At 44.3% G+C, this 26,931-nt stretch overlaps 1 protein-coding gene across 3 annotated transcripts in view; it reads left to right on the plus strand.

Moving 5' to 3' along the window:
- The window catches only part of ATL2 (atlastin GTPase 2), a 614,707-nt gene that overhangs the window by 90,987 nt on the left and 496,789 nt on the right, over positions 1 to 26,931 (plus strand). The window contains exon 1 of one of the 3 annotated variants that reach the window (XM_078649022.1): positions 1,300 to 1,544. The exons of the other annotated variants lie outside the window; for them this stretch is intronic. Coding sequence (XP_078505148.1) covers positions 1,481 to 1,544 — 64 coding nt within the window. The 5' untranslated portion in view covers positions 1,300 to 1,480. Of the gene's footprint in view, positions 1 to 1,299; positions 1,545 to 26,931 lie in introns of those variants that run through there. 3 annotated transcript variants of the gene reach the window in all.

Here is a 26,931-nt window from a genome sequence, read left to right on the forward strand (position 1 = left end):
TATCTGAAGCTGGGCTACAAGGACCCCAGCTTCCACGAGCGACTCAGCAGGCTCCTCTTCCGAGCTCTCAAAGCTTGAGTTGGGGCTGGGGCGGTTGACCGACTGTCCAGCTCTAGCTGCTGAAGAAAGCGCTTTTGCCTGTGCCAAGCGAGTTTTGGCCTTTAGTCCTGCCGCAGAGTCAACTTTGGCGACAAGATTATTCTGTTTATTATGCTTTCCCATCTTGATCTTCCCTTTAAATCGACACAGCAGATGTTTCACAATCCTCTTAAAGATATTTTTCCCCTCCTTTTTTATGGATTCGGTAATCTACTAGAACATTTTAGAAGATAAGTTGAGGGAGGAAAAAAGAAAACCGTTCTGCCCCTCAGTTTAATTCAGCTCTGATTTTTTAAGCTGCAAGCAAAAACCATAGTTCTCTGGGCCAGTTCACCTCACCTCCTCAAGGGCAGCGTCTCTCCCGACAAAAGCAGTTCCCGCTCCTGCTCCAACCTACTCCAGCCAGCTCGGTTCCATTCCGAGAATCCCAGCCTTTCTCCTGCTCAGGCGTCCACTTTCATGGGGGTCCTCTCGGCTCCTGCTGGTAATGCTCGAGATGCCATCCGAGCTCACTCAGCACGCCGAGAAATGCCAAACGCATCGGGAACAAGAACTGCGCCTGCCGCCAGAGATCTCCGCGCCGAGCCTCGTTGCTCAAACGCCGTGCCGCCATTGCCGGGGGAGGAAACTGCGGTCACTTGTGGCTATGCGGAGGCGTGGTTCTCCGCGGCCATCCGTCTGCATCCCCGGTGTCGACTGCACTGTTCTTGCATTGAACAGTCGTCACTTTGACAGAGAGAAAGATATCCTCCAGGTCAGTGTGCCGCATAGGAAAGAAGGGGCGTGGAGTTTCTGTAAAGTTGTTGCTAGTTGTTTATATTTGTTAATTTGCATCTGATTGACCGATAGTGAATTAAGCATTTTGCTTGGCCTTTATTGTACGATTGTTTAGATACTTTATATGTTAAATGTATTGATTGATTGATTTTTGAAACTGGGTAAATGATTTAACATGCCATCTTAACCCACAGATCGACAGTGGCAGAGTATGATTACCAATAACCCAGCTATAACCACAGTTGTTCTAATCACTACATTGCCACATTATATTGTCTGATTTGTTATTGCTTGACTGCCGAGTTAATTTTTGTCTCATAATTCTATCCACTCTAACCAAGCCCTTCATACAAAAGCCAAGTGGCTGATAAAAGCTGTTTATCTGATAGTGTTGCAATATATATTTGACTTTTAACCCGATGCATTTCCCACATAAATTCACGTAGCATTGTGCGGAAACCAATCTAGTAGCCTTTTAATCCGGTACAAACTGTAGCCCCCTGGGCGTGCAGCGCATACACCTTTTACTTTTTTTAAATTTTCTTTTTTAATATTGGTCGAATCACTAAAAGACGTTCTGTGGCTTGATAAAACAGTCTGATAAATGATCGACCTGTGTCTGAGGTGCTGTACCTTTGGAGCTCTTTATAAAACGCTTTACTCAAAGGGTGAGTTTACACTTTGATATGCTGTCTTTTGTTTATGGAGGGAGGTTGTGTTCCAACAGGGGCTTTTGAAGATGCAAACGTAGTATATTGCAATATTTTTATAGCACTTACTACTTGTCTGTGAGATTCTGAAGCCCTTGATCGGACGATAGCATGCTAGAATGTAAGGTGTGTAGTTGAAAGGGCGTTGACACTCTTTTGATATGTGGGAAGTGTTTCTCTGTGCCTCGAGGTGACCTCTCGGGCAGTTATAGTGTTATGGGACGCAGCATGTAACAATGTATTAGATGAAGTTTGAGAGATGAAGTGCAGTTTCTGGTTAGTAATATTCTGGCCGCCTTGATTTGCTCTGCAGATCTGGTTATGGTGATGTAGGCTTCAGTCCACCTTGGTGATCGTTTAACTAAAATAGAGGTGCTAGTACTTGTTGCCTGTGTAGTTCTAGTTAGGTCTGGGTTTTCACAGAAAATTGATTTTTTTGAATTGTTAAAAAAAAAGAAATTCATTCACCTCCGCTCCTCCCGGGAAAGTTTTGCGGGGATCCGTCAAGTGAGAGCTGAGAAAAGACGGCATGGGGTCAGGGTTGGAAGGTAGGGGCAAAGTGTGCTGTCTCACTTTAGTATCCAGTGGGAATTTTGAACAGTGCTATAGCCAAAACAGCTGGATGGAATTACACCAAATTTGACAGAAAGCTAGATCTTGAACCAGAAACAGCAGAAACAGTATGCCCGTAAACAGTTTCAGATTCACATTAAGCAGCGACACCTGTGGGTAGGATCCGCAAAGGGAATTATCTTTTCCTGGTTTCGGCAGTACGATTTATAGAAGCCGCTAGCATGTCCGGGGGAATCTCCCCCGGCCCCGTGAAGGAGTTTGAAAAGTTTTGTCAGTAATGAGGCTAGCACAGCGCAGAATGTTTGATAAAACCCAGCCGAAAAACCATCTGGTCCCGGTGACTTCAGAGGTTTGAGACGCGAGATCGCCTCTATTACCTCCTCTATGCATATGGGCGCATCTTAAAGTTTCGGGGTGGGTTGAACCTATGGCGGTTGTGTGGGTACCCGTGAGGTAGGTGTCAATCTGGAAAGGTGAAGGGATCTTCCTGCGATAAAGCTCAGCATAAAATGTTTGAAAGACCTGTGCTATCTCCTCATCGCTTTCGGCCATGGTCCCCTAAGTAGACTTGAGAGATTGTACTTTGGAGTGTAAGGTGCGGGCCCGCAGCTTGCTCGCGAGCATACGCCCTGTCGTGTCACCACCTATGTAGTAGGAGTGCTTAAGCCTGAGCGCTGCATACTCGGCCCTGACTAGGTCGCATCCTGCTAGCCGGGCTCGCGCCTCTTTCAATTGGCGCCAAACGCTGGGCACAAGCCTGCTGTGTACCCTCTTCAGTTTCAGAACTTGGACTTTGAGCTGTTCGTGTTTAGACTTACACTCTCTGTTCTAGGCTGAGGAGTTCGCAATCAGTTTCCCCCTCAGCACCGCTTTAAGAGCCCCTCATAAGGGGGACAGGGAGACATCGGGGGAGTCGTTTTTATCGAGGTAGTCTGTGATGCATTTAAGGATCTGTTCCTGCATGGCTGGTTTGTGTAACATGCCCTCTGTCTCCAACCCCCCAAAAGTCCTATGTGGTTGCGGCACCCACAGGGTCGCTTGTACCATGTCGTGATCGGGCCGCCGGTTTTACGGTGACATCCCTCTCTTCTGCAGTACCCAGCAAATTATCTAGACTGGCATATGTGTGATGTGTGTGGGAGTAGTAGGAGAGTTTAGGTTTTTTTATTATTTGTTTTATTTAAATTTCATAAACACAAAAGGACCCCACTTGTATTGAACAGTTATCTTGGTTGGTACCAACCAGCAGCTCCCTTGGTGATGCTTACGTGAGGTACTTCTGACCTTTCTCACATTTTTTATAAATGTTGTCACTAATCTTTCGTGGTTTCAAATTTCCTTTTTGTAATGTGGTGTATTGACGATTTGTTTTTAAAGTGAACGGTTGGACTAATAGGTTATTGGTAATGAGTCCATCCTTTGGGGGAAGTGTAATGTCTTTAAAGACTCCCCCTATGTCTTAAAAGAAGACAAAGATAAGAGACTATTCAGTACAAGTCGAGTCCATTTGTGTTTATAAATTACTGAGTGGGGGGCAAGCTGTCTGTTTACCCCTGGTGCTTCTTTTGTGTATTTTATTTAAATTTCAACCTTTTCCTTTGTAAAATTCTCTATTCGTTGTGGGTAAAATCCAGGAGATCATTTGTATTGTGTCCTATGCTAAAGAAAAACAAGCAATGGCAATACGTCTGGTTTATGAATGAAAGTGCTTTGGTGTTATTGATGGGTGTAGGCACTCAATAAGCCATCACAAATTCACTCTGTCACTCATCTTCACACTTGGGCATCTGATCATTCATCCATTCATTCACTGACTGCATGCTCCCTCTGACAACTTCAATAATACATGCACAAACTCTGCAATATACGCAAGATAAATTAGAAGAATACAAGTGGGAAAAAGAAAACGTGCTGCTGTCTAAACATGGTGGGCATATGCATGCAGAAACGAAACTAAACTGGTTTTGTAAATAGCCTAGTGTTTTAAAGTTCCAGAATGGCCACCACATTTAGTACAAACATGTTGGCCATCTTGGAATGGTTAAGTGATACCCTATGGTCAACAGCATTGCATGATGATCCATGGTTTAGTGGAAGTGGTCACTTGGAATGCAGTCTATTGCTGATTAAATGAGCGGCAAGTATCCTGTTGGCACTTCCTGGAGAGCTGTAGTACCCCTTTAGACATTAAAATTAAAAGAAGAGAAGCAAAGAAATAAAAGCGGGACTCTAAACAGAGAAAAACTAAAGGACTGACCAACCAGCCCTGATGCTGAAGCACAATCTTTTTCGGGTGGATGTACACAAGCTATAGGAAAATGGTCATTCACAAGGGAAGAGGACGAATGACTGTGGACTGAATTATTACCTCAATTCAGTACGCATTCCTGGATGGAAGCAGGGTGTAGATGACATTCAGACAGACCAGAACAGGGCTGACCCAAAGGCCCTCGATCAATATAGATATGAATTTATCTGTATGTATTTAATGATGTATTTTAGATATTTTTTTTACTAACTGGCTCATAAGCTTTACACAAGGGAACAATCTGGTATTTTGTAATAAAATTACGAAGATGTACACAATAAAGTTAACAATATAAAATCCGCAGTAATGGAGCCTAATAAGGAGCACCATAGTACAAATAGTCTATCCCTTTGGTTAGTTTGAGTGTATCTCCAAAACCCTTGCTTAATATGGTAATCTTTGAGATTCCCTGTAACAAATTACCCACCTGTATGAGTTATTACTAACTATGAGGAGTTTTTTGTATTGCAATGAATTTACTATAGATACCGGTCTTTGAGAAAGGTGGTCTTTTTGAGATGTTTGGATGGTGCGAGGTGAGAATGAGCTGGCTGCAATAATGTTTGAATTTTACGAAAAAGTAATTGATACTATTCTTATGATTGACACATGTCTAAGAAATTCAATAGTAAAAGAAACCAATTAAGTGAATATCTTAGTCTCTATCCACTCTGTGATGGATGTGTTTGTCCAAGACTGAGTTATATTACATAAAGTGGCAACCATCATGCATACAGATATAAAATTGCACTTTTGTAGAAAAATACAGCTTACAAAACAATGCACAGCCCCTTTCAACAGGGCGCAATAATAATCATCACAGTGAAAACACCGCTCGCAGAGCAGGAGAAGCGTTTGTTCCCTTGTCCACGCTACTGGAGTAGCCTGTATCCAGTGCTGTTTGCCGCTCTGAATCTCACCAAAGACCCGGTTGCTTCCGTGGCCGCAGAGGAGGGAGAGGCGCCGGCCCCGGGACTGCGAGGACCAGCATTCACCACCTACAGCTGGTCCTCTTCCCGTGAGTGCCGCGCCCCCTCCCAGTGCCACGCCCTGCATAAAGTGAATAACTACTCGCGGCCCCCGCTTCGCGGGCGCCGCTCGCAGAGCAGGAGAAGCGTTTGTTCCCTTGTCCACGCTACTGGAGTAGCCTGTATCCAGTGCTGTTTGCCGCTCTGAATCTCACCAAAGACCCGGTTGCTTCCGTGGCCGGAGGGGAGGGAGAGGCGCCGGCCCCGGGACTGCGAGGACCAGCATTCACCTCCTACAGCTGGTCCTCTTCCCATGAGTGCCGCGCCCCCTCCCAGTGCCACGCCCTCCCTTCGTGTGGAACTACATAATTCCCACCCATCACGCGCATCGCGGGACGCGCGCGGGTCGGAGCCCGGGGCGAAGCCCGGGCCAAAGGGCGGGCCCGTTGTTGCCCGTTGTTGCCCGTTGTTGCCCGTTGTTGCCCGTTGTTGCCCGATAGAGTCCGGTCCGGGCCACCCCTCTTTCGTCAACGACGCAGGAACAAGGCAAACATGCCTGCTAAAACACGAAGTACCTCAAAATCAAAATCTAAACACGCGCAGGAGGTAGCACAGGTGACAGGCCCCATTGACCTTTTCATAACGCGGGTAAACGAGACCATAAATCAAAGCATAGCTCTCATGGAGAAGAGAGTATCACTGGACCTTTTGAGCGCTAATGCTAAGCGATCTTCATTAGGTGCAATAGCAAATGCCGCCTCCCCAATCAATCTTAACACCCAAAACAGCTCCCTTCCGGTGACCCTAACAGCTCCAGACTTTAACACTGTACCATCGGTAGTTGATCTGTCGGTTACGCATTCTGAGACGGATCTTTCCATAACATCGGACGATCTGGAAGAAACTCCCGACTTAGCTGGCTGCCAAACCCAGGGAGATTCCGAATCCATCAGCAACCTGCCCCAGCAAAGCGAGAGAGAAGGAGCAATACCGAAAACTCGACCAACAAATAGTGGAGATACACACAGTTTAGTCTATCAGGATCATCCAATGTCTCACTCACACTCCTCAACGCCTAATAGCATTCTACACATCCCCGAAACAACTATTCCACACAAGGCAATCTCGAGCGATAACATCTCTAACCAATGTAAGACCTGCAATATCACTTCGCAAGTACTTACGACAACTAAAGACTTACTGTATCAATACTTAAAGCCTATTCAGTTAAGTATTAGAAACCTCGAAGCCCAATTAACAATAATTTCGGCCACCCTCTTAGATTCAAATACCCGGATAGACGTAAAAGGGCAGCGTAACGTCTCGCACCCATCAAAAAAGCAAAATCAATTACAGATGCAGACAAAAGTTATTCACTCAAACCAGACATCATTACCACAAAAGAATCTAAAGCAAACTGTTACAATACCCAAACCTAACGTGAATATTCCCCACCCTCAGAAGGTAATACTCCCTCAGAAAACAGTACAGCAAACAGCGTCAATAGGCACAACCACAGTTAGCACCCCAAGTCCAGTAGTAAATATAGATTCCAGTAAAACTTGTCCAGAGAAGTCCGAACTTCACACATCGAAGCCCCTGCCTCCCCAGAATATACTTAAAAATATACCTAAAAATACGCCAAAAAAATCCTTTGCAGCTAGACGCCCTGCCCACCTGCCCCCGGAAGCCACTCCCCACACAATAGTTCTAACAGGAGTACCCGAGTTAACAGATGATACATCGGAAACTGCATGGTCACTTAAAAATAAGACCATGCAGTGGCTTAGCATCAATAGACCCCTCGAATCCCACCTGTCGGGAGGGATCACCGCAGCCCGAAGGGTAGCCTGGATAGGCAAAACGAAGAAAATAATACGCGGTGACTGTATCATCGTAACCTGTAAAGACCCCGCAACTGTAGATTACATTTGCGCTTGGCCTCAACTTGATAAGAAAGGGGGAATAGATGCCCGACACCTTTCCTACTTCTACCCCCCAGAGAAGCAACACCGCAACCCTCCTCCATGGACATGGCACCACCATTCCAAAAATCCACGAAACCAGGATCCATGGTACCAAGAACCGTGGAATCAGACGGAATATCCGGAATATCCGTATGGTTACACAGTTAGGGGTGGACCTAGTGAAGGGTATTTAGAGCGCCAAATTTCTTACCGGCAGGATAGACCGTACCAAGCATACGAAGGATGGCAGGGCTTCCCTACCCAAAACCGTTTCAACTGCCTTGAAACGGTTGACTGACAATTCCTGGATACATTTAGTAACGACAAAGCTGACACCATACAACACCTTACGTCAGACAAACAACACATAGTACAAACAGAGATGACCCTTATAACTGAGATACCATTCTCCCACCCGAACGATCTCCGGATCAGTATTCCCTTGGCAGAAGCAATCATCAGCCAAAGACCAAATAACGAGCTAGATATAGCTAGGGAAGCCAACACTAACAATACGACAATATCCATTAATGTGAAAGATAAAGAAGCTACGAGCGTAGGTATAGCCTATTGGAACATCGCAGGCCTAACTGCAAAAATAACTTGCCCCATATGGCTGAACACCGCAAGGACCTATCAAATCCTATGCTTTCAAGAGACCTGGCGTATAACCCCCCTGCATCTACTAGGCTATAAGACCTTCCTTACCAAAGCAACACCGAGCCCCATGGGAAGGCCAAAAGGCGGACTCATAACCTACTTCTCTAACACTATCCCACTCACAGTGAAATTAATAAAGGAAACAACTATCTTCCAAATCATTCAAATTACCCATCAGGCGGTAGAAACAAAAAATTCATTCATAATTATAAATTATTATAATAATGCAGACACCTTAGAACGCTGCTCTCATTTAGATGAAATGATGGAATTCATACTATCATTTCAAAACGCAAATCCTAATATAACGTTTAACCTTATATGGGGAGGTGATTTCAATCAAACACTATGTCCAAATTATAAAATGGGATCTGTGGGTTAGAGGATGAACTCGAAAATCCCATCCCTCACTTTGCTCATACTCCGGGTGGAAGTAAGCTTAATGAGATTCTCTTCACGTTGGACTTAGACTTTGCCAACAAACTAGTTGACCCGGAGCAAGAATTTTTACCTACCTTTCACGGGCAAGGCTGTATGACAACTATTGATTTTATCTTAACATCAAACACTTGTAAAGGCTTACTAAAAAACTATGAAGTAGGATCCAGTCCAATTAGTGACCATTATCCCCTGAGTATGGAACTCTCTATGGGGAAAGTGGGTTTATCTTTAACAAAAGCAGCTTCTCTTGACCAACAATCATTGGCCATAAAGAAGAAGAATGGTTACACCATCAAGTGGTCAAAGATCGATCCAGAAGAAATCACACAAAAGCTACTTGTAAAAACGCAGACATGGCTAACGGACTGTCTGTCTGCAGAAGCATCTCCTGAATTAATCATCGCTTCCTTTAATAACATTCAAGGAGCAATAAGGGAAGAGCTCTTCAAAAATACATCAAATAATTTAAAACCTCCAACGACGAGATGGTTTGACTCTAACTGCCGAAAGGCCCTCACATCTCTTAAAGCAGCTCTTCGCCAAAAACCCAGAGATGCCCAACTTATATCACACCGGCGGAAACAGTATAACACCGCTCGGAATAACCGTAGGCGACAGATAAAGCTAGACCTATGGCGCCAACTACACGAGAGTGCACTAAAAAAAGACAGTATTTCTTTTTGGCAGACAGTAAGATCACCCTTCTTGGATAACCTCACTGACCCCCACCACTTAGACGTGGCAATAACGGAGAATGACTGGGTTGGTCATTTTAAAAAAATCTTTGGCTTAACAATGGACCCGCTCCAACCAGAACCACAGGAACAAGAAACAAATAACGTCTATCCCATCAATCTACGTTTTACAGCTACTGAGATAAGTAAGGCCATAAAAGCTTCAAAAACCGGGAAGGCCCCGGGCCCAGACGGGGTACCTATGGATTTGTTTTTACACAAAAGTGACTATTGGTCACTAATAATCACCCGGGTAATGTCTGCAGTCACCGAAATCGGACTTCTTCCATCATGGTCAACATCCACTCTTTTGCCAATATTTAAGAAAGGGGATCGTAACGACCCTGCGTGCTACCGACCAATTTCCCTTCTGGATTCCACGGGCAAAATTGCAGGTCGATTACTCCTGGACCGACTACAATCTTGGGCCCAGGAAAACAATATCATCACAGACCTGCAATACGGTTTCCAGAAGGGGTTGGGGACGGTGGAACAGGCCCTAAATCTAACTCTCTTGGCTGGGAAATACACACGCGCGAAGGGAGGAAACATCTACTTGGTCTACGTAGACCTGAGCGCGGCCTTCGACTGTGTTCAGCATGCAAAGCTGTGGCAGACTATGACAAGCCTTGGGGTGGATCCATCGATATTAGCATTTCTTAGGGAACTTTACACCAACGCGGAGGGCCGAGTTCGTTATGGCACTGGCGGCGAACTATCACGCCCTTTCAATATATCACAAGGAGTACGGCAAGGGTATGTACTGGCTCCCTTCCTGTTCAATCTATATACCAACGGGATTGAACAGGCTATGTTAGAGGGGAGCCAGGACCTTCCACAGATAGCACGCCGCCCGATACCTATTCTTTTGTATGCCGACGACTCGGTCATCCTGGCTCGGACACCCAATCAACTCCAACGGCAATTGAATAGATACGTGGCACACATGGATTCCCTGGGCTTAAAAGTGAATATTAAAAAAACTTTTACAATGACCATCGGACCAAAAAGGAGAGCATTAAAACCCATATCCATTAATAATAACAGACTGGAAAAAACTTCGGTATATCCATATCTGGGTATACTTGTGGATGAAAAAATGACCTGGCATAAAGCAATCGAAGCCAGGAACCTTAACTTTCGTCGAGCAGTATCAGCACTAAGTGCCTTTTCCAGGAAACTTGGTAAACCTGCACCAGCGGAACTGCTGACTATTTATTATGCAAAATGCCATAGTGTGGCCATGTACGGAGCAGGCATTTGGGGCCATAGTCGTATTGATCAACTTCAGGTAACGGAGAACGCTTTTATTAAATATATTCTAGCCCTTCCTCAGAGCTCTCCGACTCTATCAACACATCGGGAGCTGGGCATGGAATATATAACAGACACCATACGATGCCAGCCCCTCATATTATGGCACCGTATATGGTGTAATCCAGCAAGCCACATAACACGCTCCCTTATTACCGAATGCCTTGGCCTAGCATACTGGAACAAAATACCGTGGCTCAATTATATTCATAAATTTTTCCAAGATCTAGATCGTGAGCAATAGTTCTTCGAACCACCCTCAATAGAAGACATCTCAAAGAAACAGCTAAAAGAACTCTGTATGGGCCATTTAAGAGAGCTTCGCAATCAAGCTGAGATCATTAAAATACTAAATGAAAAAATCCGCATATTGCAGCCAGAGAAATTGATGCAGCCCTATTTGAGGTTCTTTCTTTCGAACTATGAAAAGTTTTTATTGACAAGATTGCGGTTCGATCTTTTCTTCCGCATAGTTTCATTCCCCGAACTGAACAACTGGTCCAGGAACATGACATGCTGTCCCTGTGACGGACTTTCTAAACAATCAACGGTCCATGTCATTTTGTTCTGCAAATACTATAGACCAGTAAGGAAAAAATGGATTTTGCCCCTCCTCCGACTAAGTGGACTCAGACATACATATCCAGCACTTGCTTATCTCCAGACACCGAAAAATCCTCACGAGGCAAAATCGATAGCGACCTTCTTAAAATTAGTAATAATAACTCGTCGCAAAATCGTTTTTTAATATATAAATGTCTTATGAAAATGACTTTTCCTTTTAAATGTACTGTACTAATTTATGCTCTTTATATAAAGTGTACTTTTTATGATTATATAACTCTATAATCGAATAAAAGTTTATGAAACTGAAACAGTGAAAACACTTAGGATTTATCAGAGGCTATTACCGAAGGCCAAATTCCTTGCTCATTATGGGAAACTGTGAGATTAAATGTAACAAAATGCCTGTCTGAAGGCTGTAACATGCGATAACCAACTGCAAAAGGCTTACTGTTATGTTATTGAATTTGTTAAGTGCATTGATTACCCGGGGGATGTCCTGCGATAAAGAAAAAGCACCAAAGAGAAGACGACTAGGCAGAAGCAGAAAACACTACTACTACCCCACAGGAATTCAGTGAAGCAAATCTTAATTCTTAAAAATCCATGTCTTTACAGCCTTACTAAAATTGAATATGGAAGGACAAGCCGTTGGGAAGCTCAATCCAAAGCTTAGCTGCTTTAACTGAAACGACTTTGCCACCAAAAAGACCGCTTAAACCTAGAAACAACAATCAGTTGCGCTCCTGATTAGCATAGACCGCAAGATAAAATATAGTGGTTGAACTTTTGCACCAAGGAATCTGGATCACTAAGGTGAACTACTTTAAACAGCATGCATAGGGACTTGAACATTACCTTCTTTTCCAGTGGAAGCCAATGCAGGGATTTCAGGGCCTTGGATTTGTGGGAGAAGTGGGGAAGCACCAGAGCCAACTTGGCTGCAATATTTTGTACCCTCTGCAGCTTATCTAGAAGGCACCCTCCAGACCTAAAAATAGAGTTGCTTTGCTCAAGGTGACTAAGTATGGTCGCCCTGATCACTATTTGATGAAAAAACCTTGAATGAAAGGTAAAATCTTCCTGAGCAACTTTAGGAGGAAAATGCAAGTTGCTTCAACATGCTTTACCTGACCCATGAGCAGGGCTCGCTGGAATTATGGGATTGTGTGGCCGCTGCGATTTTTTTTAATTTTTTTATTTTTATTTATTTTTTTACATTTGCTGCATGGGCCATCATCTGCCACATACTCTGCAGATATTAGCAAAACATAAAAACGTTTCGAGCCCAAACGGTTTAAAAATTACTAATGATTCAGTGTTACTTGTTGCTGAGCAGTGGAATGTTCTTTACAAAGCTGGGCTAGTCACCTTTCTGTTGCTTATCGCTGTATTTGGGTATTAAACTGATACTAATGAAATGCAGCCATTTTCCAGACAGTATTACCAAGTTTAAAAGTGATGAAGTAATACTATTACAACATGTCACATTTGCCTTTTTTTGCCCCATCAATTTACTCAACCCTGCCGCATAATTGGCCCTCTCCTGCTGCATAATTCCATTCTTCCTGCCCATAAGGGAAAGGTCTGGTTTAAGGTAGATCCCTATATTTTTTTAAATACATGTTTTCACAGGATATAAGTTAGACCAAAGGCCTTTGTCATGATGTCTTAGAATAAGCAGATCAGAACTATGGCATTGTGCTTAAGGTAATCGTCAAAATTGGGAAGATCAAAATAAGACCCGAAGGAACTTTTATCGTATCGCTTTTGTTAAAAGAAGTAATGTAAACACTTTCATTTTAGTTTTTTGTGCCGGTATAATGTTAAGACGTTGCATATATGCCATGTTTTTCAAGTTCACCATTTGCGGATGTATCCCAGTTATGCCGTTTGTCTACCTCGCTGTCGGCATAAGGCTGATTTATTGAGTTTCCTTTTCTGTTTAAAAATAAGACATTCTGTTGAATGGAACAGTTTGATGGGTGTTGAATTTCTGTGTCAAAACGTTGTGCTACTTTTGTGGAGAAACCTTGCTCCACATATTTGTTTGTTTTTTAACCTTCTCAATCGCATGCTTGATTTTGGAATGTTTTGTGTTCTGACTTCCATGATTCTTTATTCAATAAGATAATAACAAAATGATTTATTTTTTCCCCTTCTATCGATCTCCTAATAAATAGTATGTTTCAAACTTGTAACAAAAAAGCATGACAACTATTGAATATTATTTAATCCTCTGGGCTCCAGGGAACGTTATAGTTCCCAAATATATTTCTCATTGAAAGAGTATTAGTTCGTTATATCCTCATGTAAGATTGGATGGATTTTTTCCCGTAGATTTGGTATTTCATCTGTGCTGTTTGAGGTTTGTATTGCACCCAATGTTTCTGTTGGGTTGATTTCAAGTGTATGTTGCGTATTGTTTTGTGCCATCCAACCCGTTATTTTAAACTTTCTATTTGTCCGATACAGAGTTTTAATCATAGACATTTTATCAAGTAAATGTTAACCGGTCAGAGTCGCATTTGTTTGTTTTGATTAGACCTTTGCAATTTACGCTGCTTAAACATTGTGTCTGCTCTCCTTGCAATTGTTGGTAATTGCCTTAATTTTAGTTCTGCCTTTATTAATCTGGCTCATATTTTATTTTTTCGTGTACTCTAATAATGATTTGCTATCTTTTGTGTGCGTTTCTTGATTGTCTTGTAGAATTATGCAAATTATTTTCAATCTTTTTATTTGCATTTTTGTCGTGAAGGGGAGACTGCATTTAATGTTTTGAAGATCTGATGTTTTGTTTTTAATTTAAAAAATACATACTTACGAGTTATAAACAGCACTTTTCATTCAGTTGTTGCTTCTACCCACCACAGCAGGGCGCGTTTAAGGTCAGCCCACTTGAGCTAGTGGCTTACCTGACTGAGAGTGACAGTTTTCTGTTCCTGCATAAACCTGCACAATAAGTAATTGCCTTCAGAGCCACAAACTACTGTTTCAGTGTACTTTTAAATTACAAAACAAATATACATTTTGACTTTTAGACCGTGTTGTTTTACTGAGGTGAGGGACACAGCGGCTCCCCAAAATCTGCTACCGGACTTTTTTTTGTCTCGCCATACAACATGCATTCACCAAAAAAATAAGCATGGTCAAAGCCAAAAGGTCGACAGCCAATAGCAGATCTATTGGCTTTGCCCACTTAATTGTTTTGGTTTAAATGCTTGCTCATGGGTTACCTTCCAGATTCTCTCATGACAGTCTTGTAGAATTGCTGGGGTTTTGGACCACTTCATATGAACGTTGCTTAAGCAGCTCTTCCCCCCCCCCCCCCCTAATGGTTTCTTGCACCTGTGAAAGTTGGCTGTTGGGGCTCTTGGTTCACATCTGTTTTCCTTCTGTATATCTAGTTAACTTAGCGTTGATGATTTTGTGGGCATATCTTCGTGTTGAGGAGGTTTCCTATGGTTCCCTGTTGTAATTTAGCTTTATTAATGGCGGTTTGCAGCGTATTGCCAAAACATCATCCGTATAACGCCACCATTTTGCCATAGCATTCTTTACGGGATCCTGTAAAGTGGTGTTCTGTGAAATTATGCATATGAAATCTTTAAATGTTTTATGCTGCGTCAATAGAACCATTTCTACTTATCGCTCACATGCCTCATTTCATCCTCTATGCTTTTCCGTAAAGTGTTGTCCACATCACTTAATTTGCGTTTACTGCCACATTTATTGCACTAGCTTTCGAATAGTCCATATTCTTTCTAAACTCCTGATTCACTACACACAGATTTTGATATATTTTCTATTCTTGTAGCAATTTTAGTTTTGTCTAGCAAAGGTTCCATAACACTAAATGGAGATATTTTTAAAACCTACATGGTATTGGTAACCTACTTAAAACAATTACATTTTTTTTGTGTTCACCCATTAGCTGTTCTCGCAATACGAATCTCTCTCCTACAAGGACTTTAGTCTTGTTATTTTTTTTCTAATGATTGCTTATCTTGCCCATGGCTATTTATACAAAACGTTCCTGCCGTCCATCCCCAAGTTATGTCTCAACAGGGCTAATTTTGTTTTTGGTACAAGGGAAGAGGAGAACCACTGTAACACCTGAGCAGCAGCAAAATCCATTCTATTTTGCAGAATGGATAGAAGTTTGTCATGAATAACTGTATCGAAAGCGTAGGAAAGGTCAAGGAGAATCAGGAGGCAGGATTCGTTTTTGTCAAGCATTTTTAAAATGTCATCCATAACATGGGTGAGAGCTGATTCAGTGCTGTGACCCTTCCTGAAACCAGATTGATGTTGGTCTAGAAGTTGATAGTTATCTATGTGATCGCAAAGTTGAGATTGAACACATTTTTCTTGAAGTTTTGCAAGGGTGGGGATGTTGGTAATGGGGGGCGGAAATTATTGAGATCAGATTTGTCAGCGTTAGGTTTTTTTTAAATCTGTGAAACCTGAGCTGCTTTTAAGCAACTAGTGATCGTGCCTGGTGAGAGAAGCATTTGCTATCCTTGTCCAGGTGGGGATGAGAGCATTCTTGATTTCTTTGAAGATAGCAGGGGGCAACAGGTCGCTGAAGTGGTTGGAGTGGATGATATTCTGAAGAATCTTGTGGATGTCATTTTCATAAGAAGGGGTAAAGGTACCCCACAACGCCTTGTTCGTAGTGTTCATGGTGGTCAGTTTTTCCTTATCAAAGGGTTCAAGGGGGAAGGCAGCACCTGAGGGAGGTAATAGAGCCTTCTTGGAGGCGAGGTCAGCAGAGATGAGTCTTGATTTTCTCCGAGAAGAAAGCGGCAAGATCATCGCATGAGGGTGGGCAGCCATCAAGTTCAGAGTGGTTTGGACCAACGACTGATTGCTGTTTGACTAATTCTAACAGCTTCTTGGGGTGGTTTGCCGCTTGATCAAGTTGGTGTCTGAAGTATTCAGCCTTGGCACTCCTGATTTGTTTGTTGTAGAGGTTCCTGACTTTTCTAAGGAGTTTTAGTTGGTCCTCGGAAGGATTGGATCGCCAGGACCGTTCAGCTGCCCGGAGGTTGCGTCGTTCTGTGTTTAAGTTGTCATACTATGGTTTGCATATTTTAGTTGAGGCATTTTTGTGTTTGAGAGGAGCAATGTCATCCATGATGTTAGAAATTGTCGAATTGTAGGCGTCAGTGAGAGATTGCACCTCGACCAGATCAGCTTGGGCGGAAAGGGCAGACTTGCATAGGACAGCTAGTTCGTCAGAATTAATTGATCTGAGGTCCTTTTTCCATATCTTCGATTTCAAAGGTTGAGCCTTTCTCATCAATACCTACCTGTTAATGTAAAAGAGGATGCTATGATGGACGGGCCAGTCACAGGGGGTAATGGAATCTAGGATGATGGTGTGCTCTTTAGAGATGAGGTCTAGAGTTTCTCCTTTAGTGTGAGTTGGTTGGTCGCAGTGCTGAGTCAGATCTTGATCAATTAAGAATGATTTCACGCAGGATACAACTGAGTCATTGGGGTTGGACCAGTGAAGGTTGAAATCAGCAAGAAAGATTTGGACCACCGCTGAATCGACATTATTAGTGATGATTTCCATTAGATGCTCAATGAAGCGGAGATTGTCACCCGGAGAGTGATAAAAGGTATGAAGTTTGCAAACCGGTAGGTTCATACTAGAGATACTGAGGCACAGGTATTCAGTGGAGGAAGGCGCAGAGGACTCAAAGAGAGAAATTGAGTGTGTTCGAGGGGGAGACCTTCCGCTAAAGTTAAGGACGCTGAGACGCTGTATTGAAAGGAACTCACCGCCTGGGTGTAATACAGCCGCCAGACATCCTGCCCGCCTCCCGCCGCCCACTCGTTGTTGCCAGCTCACGAGTGGTGCCGCTGAGTGGAGTGCGACCGCGGTAAACTAAACTTCCCAGCAGCCCATGCGGGCACTGACACTGGGAAAGGCGCCAGGAGGCGCATATAAACTGCGACAGGCCCGCCTCTCGGGACGCCGGGCGAAGCCCGGGCAAAGGTCGGGCCCTCTGTAGCCCTCAGGAGTCGAGGGAGGCCGGGCTGGGCCTACCTACTGACACTCCTCTAAACATCTCCTGCATTCAAAGGTACCAAGACCATTACACTTTCTTCCCTCGTCATGTTCTTCCCTCTGTCAGTTTGCTAATCTCACTTAATTAAGCTCCTAGCATTTCGGGGCTATTCCCTAACATCGCACTGCTTATCCTCGCCTCGGTTAAGCGCAACCTCGTATCATGGTTCTAGTCAATACAAAAGACTCCAGTTCTGCCAACAAAGGGACTCTGCACAATTTTGTGTACAAGATTCCCTTGGATACTGACAGGGAGACTGCGCTTGCAGAACGACGAGCTGAGCGACGGCGCTCAATCGAATTAATCAAAAACAAGCGCATCTCGCCAGTGAGGCCTCAGACAGAAACCATTTCACTTAACAGTGGTCTAGCTGAAAACGAGGACCTGGACACAACTATTAATAGTATTCCTATTCTCTTACGAGACGTAACTTCCACCCCTGACACACTCCGTATTCCACACAGTCCAGTCTTATCACCTCGGTCTAACCCATTACCAGATATCGAACTTATCCCTGACACGCCCTTACCTGCAGTAAAGGTCACACGTAAAAGTTTGAAAAATTCTAAACACTCTAGACCACAAGGCTCACCCCCGAGGAAACGTAGGAAAAAAGGGAATGAATCGCACAAGAAAAAAATTTGTCATGTTGACTTCGGTAAATCTGCTAAACCCCAAACACCCAGTACTGAGACGAAACGTGATTTAGGCACTCCCCCACCACGCTTGACACTAGAAACCCCATCTAAGGACTTAATAGGAACAATAGAACATCTAATTAGAGCATCTACACTGCCACTAATAGAGAGACTCAAAAGAATAGAAGCTAGGCTCGGTTCCTTAGAGGAAAACTAGCGACAAGTGCAGGGTCATTTAATTGCATCTCCAAGCTGATAACAGAAAACTCACCTATGGTATTATCCACAAACCGTACCGCCCAAAATGACCCAGTTAGAATAGAGACAGATAAAACAAAACCTCTTAGGCCAGTTGTTGGCAAGACAACACACCACGCCAAACAACATGTAGCCAAAGAGGCCCCAAAGGTAAAGACAACTCCCAATCTGGGAAAGACACAAAGTAAGCATGATAAAAACATCTCAGAAGGACTAATAAAGCCAAGGGGGCACCAAGTGGAACTGCCACCGGAAGCAGTTCCACTAGTGGTGGTCTTAACAGGAGTTCCAATTCTAGAAGAAGGAAAGCGGGAAAATTATTCCCAGTTAAAAAATAAAACTACACACTGGCTCAGGCAGAATCGCCCCCTCCCTCTAAATTTAAATGGTGATATACTGCACGTCCGTCGCCTCTCATGGCTTGGTGCCAGAAAAAAGGATAAAAAGGGAGACATAATTGTCATCAATTTCAGAGACCATAGAACAGTGAGCCACATTTTAAACTGGTACTCTGAAAAGGAGAATACGTCCATCTTACCTTGTGACCTGACCTATTTCTACCCTAGGTCCCTATTGGTCCCTCCACCCAACTTCAGAAACTATAACCCTAGAACTAGCAAACACCCCCAGGCTAATCATGCAACTAACCATCCAACTCTCCTTCAAAATCGCTATGTGAGTCTTTCCGGACTTGAAGGAGTTGATTGACTGCATCATAGCTATACACCACATGTAAGATCAAACAGCACCATGACTCCTTTTTCCAAAAATACTGAGACAAACCTCGGATTATTCCCCCACGAGTCCCAGATAAAACAAAATGAGACCCAGGCTAGCATCAAAGACCTTGCGACTAGTATTATTCCCATATATCAACCGCCTGTTATAACTAGTCCCTCTCAGGACCCAAAAATAACTCCAATAAACACAGGAAAGAGGAAACCGAAAAAGACAGAATCCAGGTCTTTCCTTCTTGCCTCATTCTGGAACATAGCAGGGCAACGCACAAAAATTTTACTCGAAGACTGGACGACATTTATCTCCAACTTCGATATCATCGCCCTACAAGAAACATGGCTATTTGACCCCATACATATTGTGGGGTTCAAAACCTATTTCTCACCAGCAACACCTTTTTCCTCAGGACGAGCAAAGGGAGACTTAACCATCTACATTTCCAATCTACTGAGAGGGATGGAACTAGAAATCATAAAACTCGCGTGCAGCTACTTCCTTATAGTGAACTATAACAACAATCTCCCAGAGAAAGAGGCAATAAACCTGGTATCCTCGATTCGCTCCACCCTTCGAATCCTCACAGAAAAGATCAACATGGAAATAGTGATGGGCGGGGGGAGGGGGGGGACTTCAATTCGGGCCAGTGTCCACTGGCAATAACAACACATGCGGCATCCTCGATGAATGGGAAAACCCTATAACCCATTTTGGGCATAGTACACTTGGAAGCCAACTTAATGAAACCATGTTTGAGTTAAATCTTGTCCAAGCTAATAACCTCCGCAACAATAAGGCAACATTGGCCCCCACTTTTCATGGCCAGGGATACCAAACAACAATAGACTACATCTTGGTCTCAAACGGGGTGAGGATAGGGGACACATTATTTACAAGACACCTTTTTTTTTTTTTTGTTGCAGAGTTTTATATAGCGCAAACTAGACCCGAACCGAATCAGGTATCAGAGCGCTTTACATAGCACCAGTTACGTTACATGAGGACACACTTTCATTTTAGGCACGGGGAGATTAAGTGATTTGCCCAGAATCACAGGGGTTTTTTGGCGTCGTTACAGAGACTCGAACCCAGATCCCCAGGTCCGTGGTTGAGCGCCTTAGCCGTTAGGCCAACCCCTCTCACCAATCAAACCTTCGTGCAGTCAGTGATCACTACCCCTTAAGCATCTCATGCCCATTAACCTGTAATCCCAAAATCAACCCTGGTTCCATCCTAGACCAATATAATTTAACGTTGAACAGATTAAACGGCTACGCCCTGAAATGGGGGAAAGTAGACCCACAGGAGATAACTACTCAAGTGGTCACAGGGGCCCTTCCCCACATATTGAAATGCCTTGATCCTGAAACTACGGATGAGGAAATCATCCTAAATTTCGAAAGGATCATTAAAATTATAAAGGATGTTCTATGGAGAGAACTCAAACACAAACCCAAGCCAAAAAAGGGTTGGTTTAACCACAAATGTACAACTACCTACCAAGACCTAAAAACTGCATTAAGGAAAGAGGTGAGAAATCCACTAGAAATAAGAGATCTCAGGAACAAATATAATACAGCTCTAAAGAACAGGAAAAAGGAGCTAAAGTCCCTTCTCTGGGTACAATTGCACGAAAGCTGTGCCCTTAAAAACTCAGCTGCTTTCTGGCAAGTCATCAAGTCTCCTTTCTTAGTAAACAACATAGATCACCCAAAAATAGACGTGGTAATAGACGAAAGGGAGTGGGTCCAGCATTTCTCTAAGATATTTATTATGAACCCAACTGACCCCAAGCGCCACAATCATATTACCCAGAATATTGCACATATGGATAAACCTGAAAATCCGTTCCCGATTGACCTACAGTTCTCAATAAAACAAGTTGATCTGGCCCTACGTGCAAGTAAAAACGGTAAGGCACCGGGTCCAGACGGCGTCCCTATTGACCTTTTTAAAGCCCGGACGGACATTTGGACCCCACTTTTAACCAGAGTACTCAATGCGGCATGCTCCATAGGTCTCCTGGCTTCATGGTCTAAATCCATACTAGTACCAATCTTCAAAAAAGGAGATAGGAGGTTGGTAACCTGCTACCGTCCCATCTCACTCCTGGATTCGCTGGGAAAGGTGGCAGGACGACTAAAACTCGAGCGACTACAGGATTGGGCGGACGATGGCAGGATTATCTCGGACCTACAGTATGTCTTCCGCCAAGGGCTCGGGACCATAGAGCAGACTCTGAATCTGACACTATTAATAGATAAATATGTATATGTTAAAGGGGGCGACATGTACATGGTCTACGTGGACCTTTCGTCCGCGTTTGACTGCGTGTCCCACTCGAAACTCTGGACTCTATTGAGTGATATGGGCGTCCCACAAAACTTGCTTAAGATTCTGAGGGAACTTTATTCTAACGCTACAGCTAGAGTTCGTTACGGAGTGCAGGGGGAATTAACAGGGGAACTCGCTGTAGAAAAGGGAGTTAGACAAGGATGTGTCTTGGCTCCCCTCCTCTTCACTCTCTATACTAACGGTCTGGAGGACGCGATGATAAGGGGAGCTCATGACCTTCCTATGGTGAATGGCCGACCAATACCAGCGCTCCTCTATGCGGATGACGCTGTTATCTTAGCCCGCACCCCCCTAGAACTGCAAAAAAGTGTGGACAGATATTCGGCTTTCATGGCAGGGCTCGACATGAAGATTAACACAAGCAAAACTTTTGTTATGAGGGCAGGCACAGGCCACAAACGAAAAATGAAGGACATCCACTTATATGGGCAAAAACTAGAGACGACACAAAACTACTCGTATCTGGGCGTAGCGATAGATAACAAATTAGCATGGAACATAGCTGTAGAAACCAGAAAACTACTTTTCCTAAGAACCACAGCAGCTCTAGCTAACTTCTCTAGAAAGCTAGGCAAGAGACCTCCCAGTGAATTACTTAAGATTTACAAAGCCAAATGTCTATCAGTGGCTCTCTATGGAGCCGGGCTCTGGGGGTTCGCACTGATATCTGAAATTCAGAAAGTGGAAAATTCCTTCTTGAAGTACCTTCTGGCGGTCCCGAGGAGCACAGGCACTATGGCCTGCCATATAGAGTTGGGTTTGCCACATGTTACTGATTTAGCAAAAGCTGAACCAATACTATTATGGCATAGAATTTGGAGGTCCGATAAAGCGACCCTCACCCAGTCCATCCTCACCGACTGCCTAGCACTGGACAAGGTCCACAACTCCAGGTGGCTGTGCTACATAAAGAAATTCTTGGAAGATTTAGGATGGGCGAGGTACTATTATGATCCCCCCTTAATGTCCGAAGTTTCAAGAAAGGCATTAAAAACGAAATGCTTATCCCATTTAGAGGAATTGAGACTAACGAAAGAGGCAACAAAAACTTCAGTAGCTCGCATCCTACAAATACAAACGACTGCCTCCATTCAGCCATACCTCACATTTAACACCTCAGGCTACGAGAGGTATCTTCTGGTAAGATTTAGGCTGAACTTGTTCCATCGATTGGTCACATTCCCCACTAGAAACAACTGGGCCAAAGTCCTCCCGCCGTATTCGTGCGATGACACTTCCTCACAATCGACCATGCATACCATCCTCTTCTGCAAAAATTTCCATGACTTTAGGAAAAAGTAGCTGGTACCACTACTGAAACAAACTGGATATAGACAATGTCGTTTAGCATTTCTATTCCTGCAGCAGTTGGAGGGAAGAGAGGATAACTTATCTTGTCGCGAACTTTCTGAAATGTACGGTCAGACATAGAGCGTTTGTAAGCTAATCATTTGTCCATCTATAACAAGTCATCTATTGAACCTTCAGCAAACTTTTAAAAGTATTAATTAAGTTTTAAAACCTAAAAGCGAGAAGTCTTATGCACAGTCTCGTATTTTTAATATAGAATAATAGCATTACTTTTTAACTGAGCTTCATACCGGCAAGATTTGGTTTGATTGTTTTTTTTATCTGTATTTATTGAATCTATTGCAAATGAAATGAATTGTTTTATGATTGTTGTTCGCTTTTTATGATTTATATTCTAAATCGAAATAAAGCTCAATTGACTTGACTTGAGTGTGTTCCTGTGGATACAGGCTAGGTCACCGCCCAACTTCAGAGCTCTGTCTAACCTAATTATGTCATGAGTGGCAGGAACCAGGAGGTCTAAGATAGGGGTGGAAGCGGGATTTAACCAGGTTTCAGTGAGTATGATAATGTCTAACTCATTGTGTTGGATGAGGTCGAAGATATCGGAGGCGTGTTTACTGGCTGATCTACAATTAAGTAGTACACATTTAAGTCTAAGTGGATAAGGGGGGGGAAGGAGTCTGGTAGATGTTCGCACGGGTGAGGTTGTCTGAGTTGCTGCCTCGAAGATTGCGAGGAGGTTCTCTGTTTGGGTTGGAAAGGATAGAATGTATTTGACTCTGCTGGACCATGTTAGATTTGGAACCAGAAGAATTAGAAATGTGACTGTCCAGGCGATCAGTGGACGCCGGAAGTGTCCCAGATCCTATGGGACTGGCGGAGGCATTGGGTAGGGAAAAGGATTTAGAAAAGGCGGGGCTAGCGGCTGATCCGTGTGGTCGCAGTCCCTGGTGGACGATCTGGACCAATTCAAAGAGGTGACCAGATGCTGGTCTACTTAGACAATCCAGGTACCAGTCGCATGGAAGGTCGAGTGCCTATTCGCAGAGCCAATCCAGGTGCTAGTCCTTGTGCTTGAAGTAGTCTGGTAAATCCCACAAAAAGTCATAAGTCCAAAAAGTAGCCTCCCTCTTCGACTTCACTGCACTTATCCAAGTCATTGGACGGGATGCTCCCATACGTCAACCATTCAACCTGCATCTGAGTCCAGTCTGCACCTGAGTTTGCCGGAGCTAGCCCAACTATGTGAATTTTGAAGCCATCAACCGAATTTATTGGCGGAAAGACCAATCTGGAGCGGCTTCCGGCACCATTGGTTCTGCATGTCCCCCCACTGGATTTCTGCTGGCAGGTCTGCCCTTGGTGCTAATCAGGCCCCCTGGATCCAGTGCTGTAACCGAATCGGCTCAGATCACGGTACCACAACCTGCACTGTTCTAGTGATGTTTTCCCAGCGATGATAGGGTTGACTCCATAATCATACCAGACTATGGCGCTGTGCGGAACTAGACCTTGTGGGTTGGAGCCAGGGCTGCCTTTTTCCTACAGGCCTTTGGAGGAGTTTGAGTGGGATGGAGCGGAGGATCCTTATGGTTACGAGAACCCCTTAGAAGAGCCTGAGGACAACTGGTGTGAGGACTGGCAGATGCTAGGGGTGTTGACACCTCCCCAGACACTGCCTAGTCTCTCCTCCTAGTGTTTGCCATGGTGATGAGGAATGCAGCTGATGTTCTAGAACCTTACGTTGCCATCGGTGGAAGTCCAGACTAATGTCTTGACAGGTGCTTCAGCTGGGAGTTCCCCCCCGCAGAACCTCTCCTCCATTTTAATGAAGCCCTCCCAGATGTCCTGCTCGGGGCATGGGCCGAGCCCTGCACAAGACCATTAACTGCAGCCATCTACCGCCTCCTAGGGACAAAGCTGTCCTCTCTCAACACCCCACCCCAGAGAACCTGGATGTCCAGTCCTCCACCTCTGAAGTTAAACCTGGTACGTTCCCATATCTCCTCGACGGCTCGGACGACCGTCTAGAGGTTCCGACGGACAGAGCAGTGCCTCCTTTCCCCTGAGCTGTTGCCAGGTTGGGGTGAGGTAGTCTCCTCAAAAACTCGAGATACCCCAAGGTATAAGTGTCCTTGAGGAAGGATTGGACACGCCTCAAATCAGGTGATCCGGTTGTATCGTTTCCAACCGTTTCAAGTGTACTTGTATTATAATTTTGTAAACATTTTTTTCACTTATTGCAGTAGCAAAAAAATGGTTTGGTGGGCCCTGACGAAGGCACAGGACAGATCGTTGTCCACATGTGCTGAAACATGTTGACCACTTAATAATTATAGACAGCTATTTGTTGAAACTGTCTTTTGCACTCTTTTTAGTTTGGGTCACGGTGGACAATGAGAAATATTGGGTCTGTCGTGATTCAATTTTAATCTCACATATCACTGTTGCACTGCATACATTTCCCATACACTCCACTGCTCACATCTGGTAATCTACATAGTTACTCTGTTCTGAAATGAAAACATCCTCGGGCTCCTCCACCATTATGATGGAGTTGTAGCCCTTAGAGTCACTAGGTTGACTTCTAGAGGAGACCCAGATGATGAAGCATGTCACCATATTGGTGAGTGATGGGAATCCGGAAACTTAATGAGCATTTCCTATTTTTTCGGCATTCAGATATCGTGGCATTGGCTTTCAAAAAGAATGTATGGTGTTCTCCATCACATTTTAGACCCTTGGATATAATTTTTGTTTGTATAGGTTGCTATATTGTGGCAAGATATCCAGGGTAGGTCTCTAAACATTGCCTCCGACCCTACTTAAAGGTATTTGTAGTACGTTCCCTACCACACCACTGGATAGGGAGTCGAAGAGAAAGTTCTCTTCTGCCAGCTTTGCACTGTGGTCAGTAAACCCCACATGCCTTTTGGGCCAATATATCAACAGAGTTTGGGATTTGGTTGCCTAAGTGTTGTTCGTGGTCTCGGAGGAGGCATAGGTATACAAACTCAGGCTATTGCCAAAGGCAGAAATACAGCAAAGTTCACCATTCGCTGTGGACTGGATACGACTGACTCGCTAAGTGCTTTATCAGTGGCACTCTGGCGTCGCGTCTGGCTGAGATCTACTGGCCTTTTCAGGTCATGTCCAGGCATCCTTCATGGATATGTCCTTTGATGGCACGGCCTCTTCGGCGATGAGCCAGATTCACAGCTCGAGCACTGCAAGGACAGCCGCCGCTGCCTGCTCACTGGGTCTCTCCATGGCCCATGTAGACTCATTCTGATTTTTTTCTCCTTGCGTGGCTACCAGCCGCATCCATTCCTGCCCAGCCACTAAGGTCCACAGGCTCCCTAGTCCTTTTGTAATAGCGGTTCCCATAAGCTTTGTGGGACACAACCATTGGTCTACCTAACCCCCCTTCCTCCCGGCACCTGCAACCGTCCCAAACTCTTTATTTTTCCTTCTTACCATCATGGGCACCCAGTTGGCGGCAGAATCTATGGATACTTCCAATCATTCAGTGGGGTTATTCATCCCTTTCTTAGAAACCCTACCACTGATGAGACCATCCCCAAACCAGCTGACTGACTGCCACCTCTTCCTGCTCCATCAGGAAGTACAGGTCCTTTAAGCCAAAGTAGCCAGCCGGAGGGTACCTACATCAGAAATAGGTCATGGTTCCAATTCCCACTACTTTCTGGTGCCCAATATGGATGGAGGCCCCCTCCCTGTTTTAGACCTGCACTCTCCACTCCAGAAGGAGAAATTTAAGATCGTCACATTAGCTTCTCTTCTCTCTACCTTGGAGACTGAATGGTAGTTCTGCATTTGAAGGTTTCTATTTCCACATCCCGTCCTGCCTTCCCACAGGCATTACCTGTGGTTCACTGTGTCACAAGCATCATTTTCAGTACTCAATGCTCCCTTTTCGCCTCACCTGTGCTCTATGGGTGTGCATCAAAGTGATGGTGGTGGTTGCATCACATCTGCGGAGGTCATGGGTTCCAGTCTTCCCCCTACTTGACGACTGGCGGTTGAATATGTGCTTGCATGAGGTAGTCTGTTCTCCCCTCCAGACTATAGCTGACCCCCTGCATTCACTTGGGTTCACTATCAACGTGTCAGTCACACCTTGACTCCCTCTTAGACACTTCCATTGTCCATTGTGGACACAGTGCAGTTTTGGGCATGTCATACGGAGCGACGAATCCAGGATATTCAGGCTATGACTTCGCAGTTATTCTGGATTTCAGTGAGACTGGCTCTAAGGCTGCTGGGCCCCATGGCGGCCCGCGTCCTGCTGATAACTTATGCTCACTGGCAAATGCAGGCTCTGCAGTGGGGCCTAAAGTCCCACTGGGCGTAGCATCTGTTGAATCTCTACCACCTGGTCCAAATATCGGAGGGAATTGCAAAAGATC

This window comes from Lissotriton helveticus, chromosome 6 (genome assembly GCF_964261635.1).
Source record: "Lissotriton helveticus chromosome 6, aLisHel1.1, whole genome shotgun sequence".
In the NCBI taxonomy this organism is placed as follows: domain Eukaryota; kingdom Metazoa; phylum Chordata; class Amphibia; order Caudata; family Salamandridae; genus Lissotriton; species Lissotriton helveticus.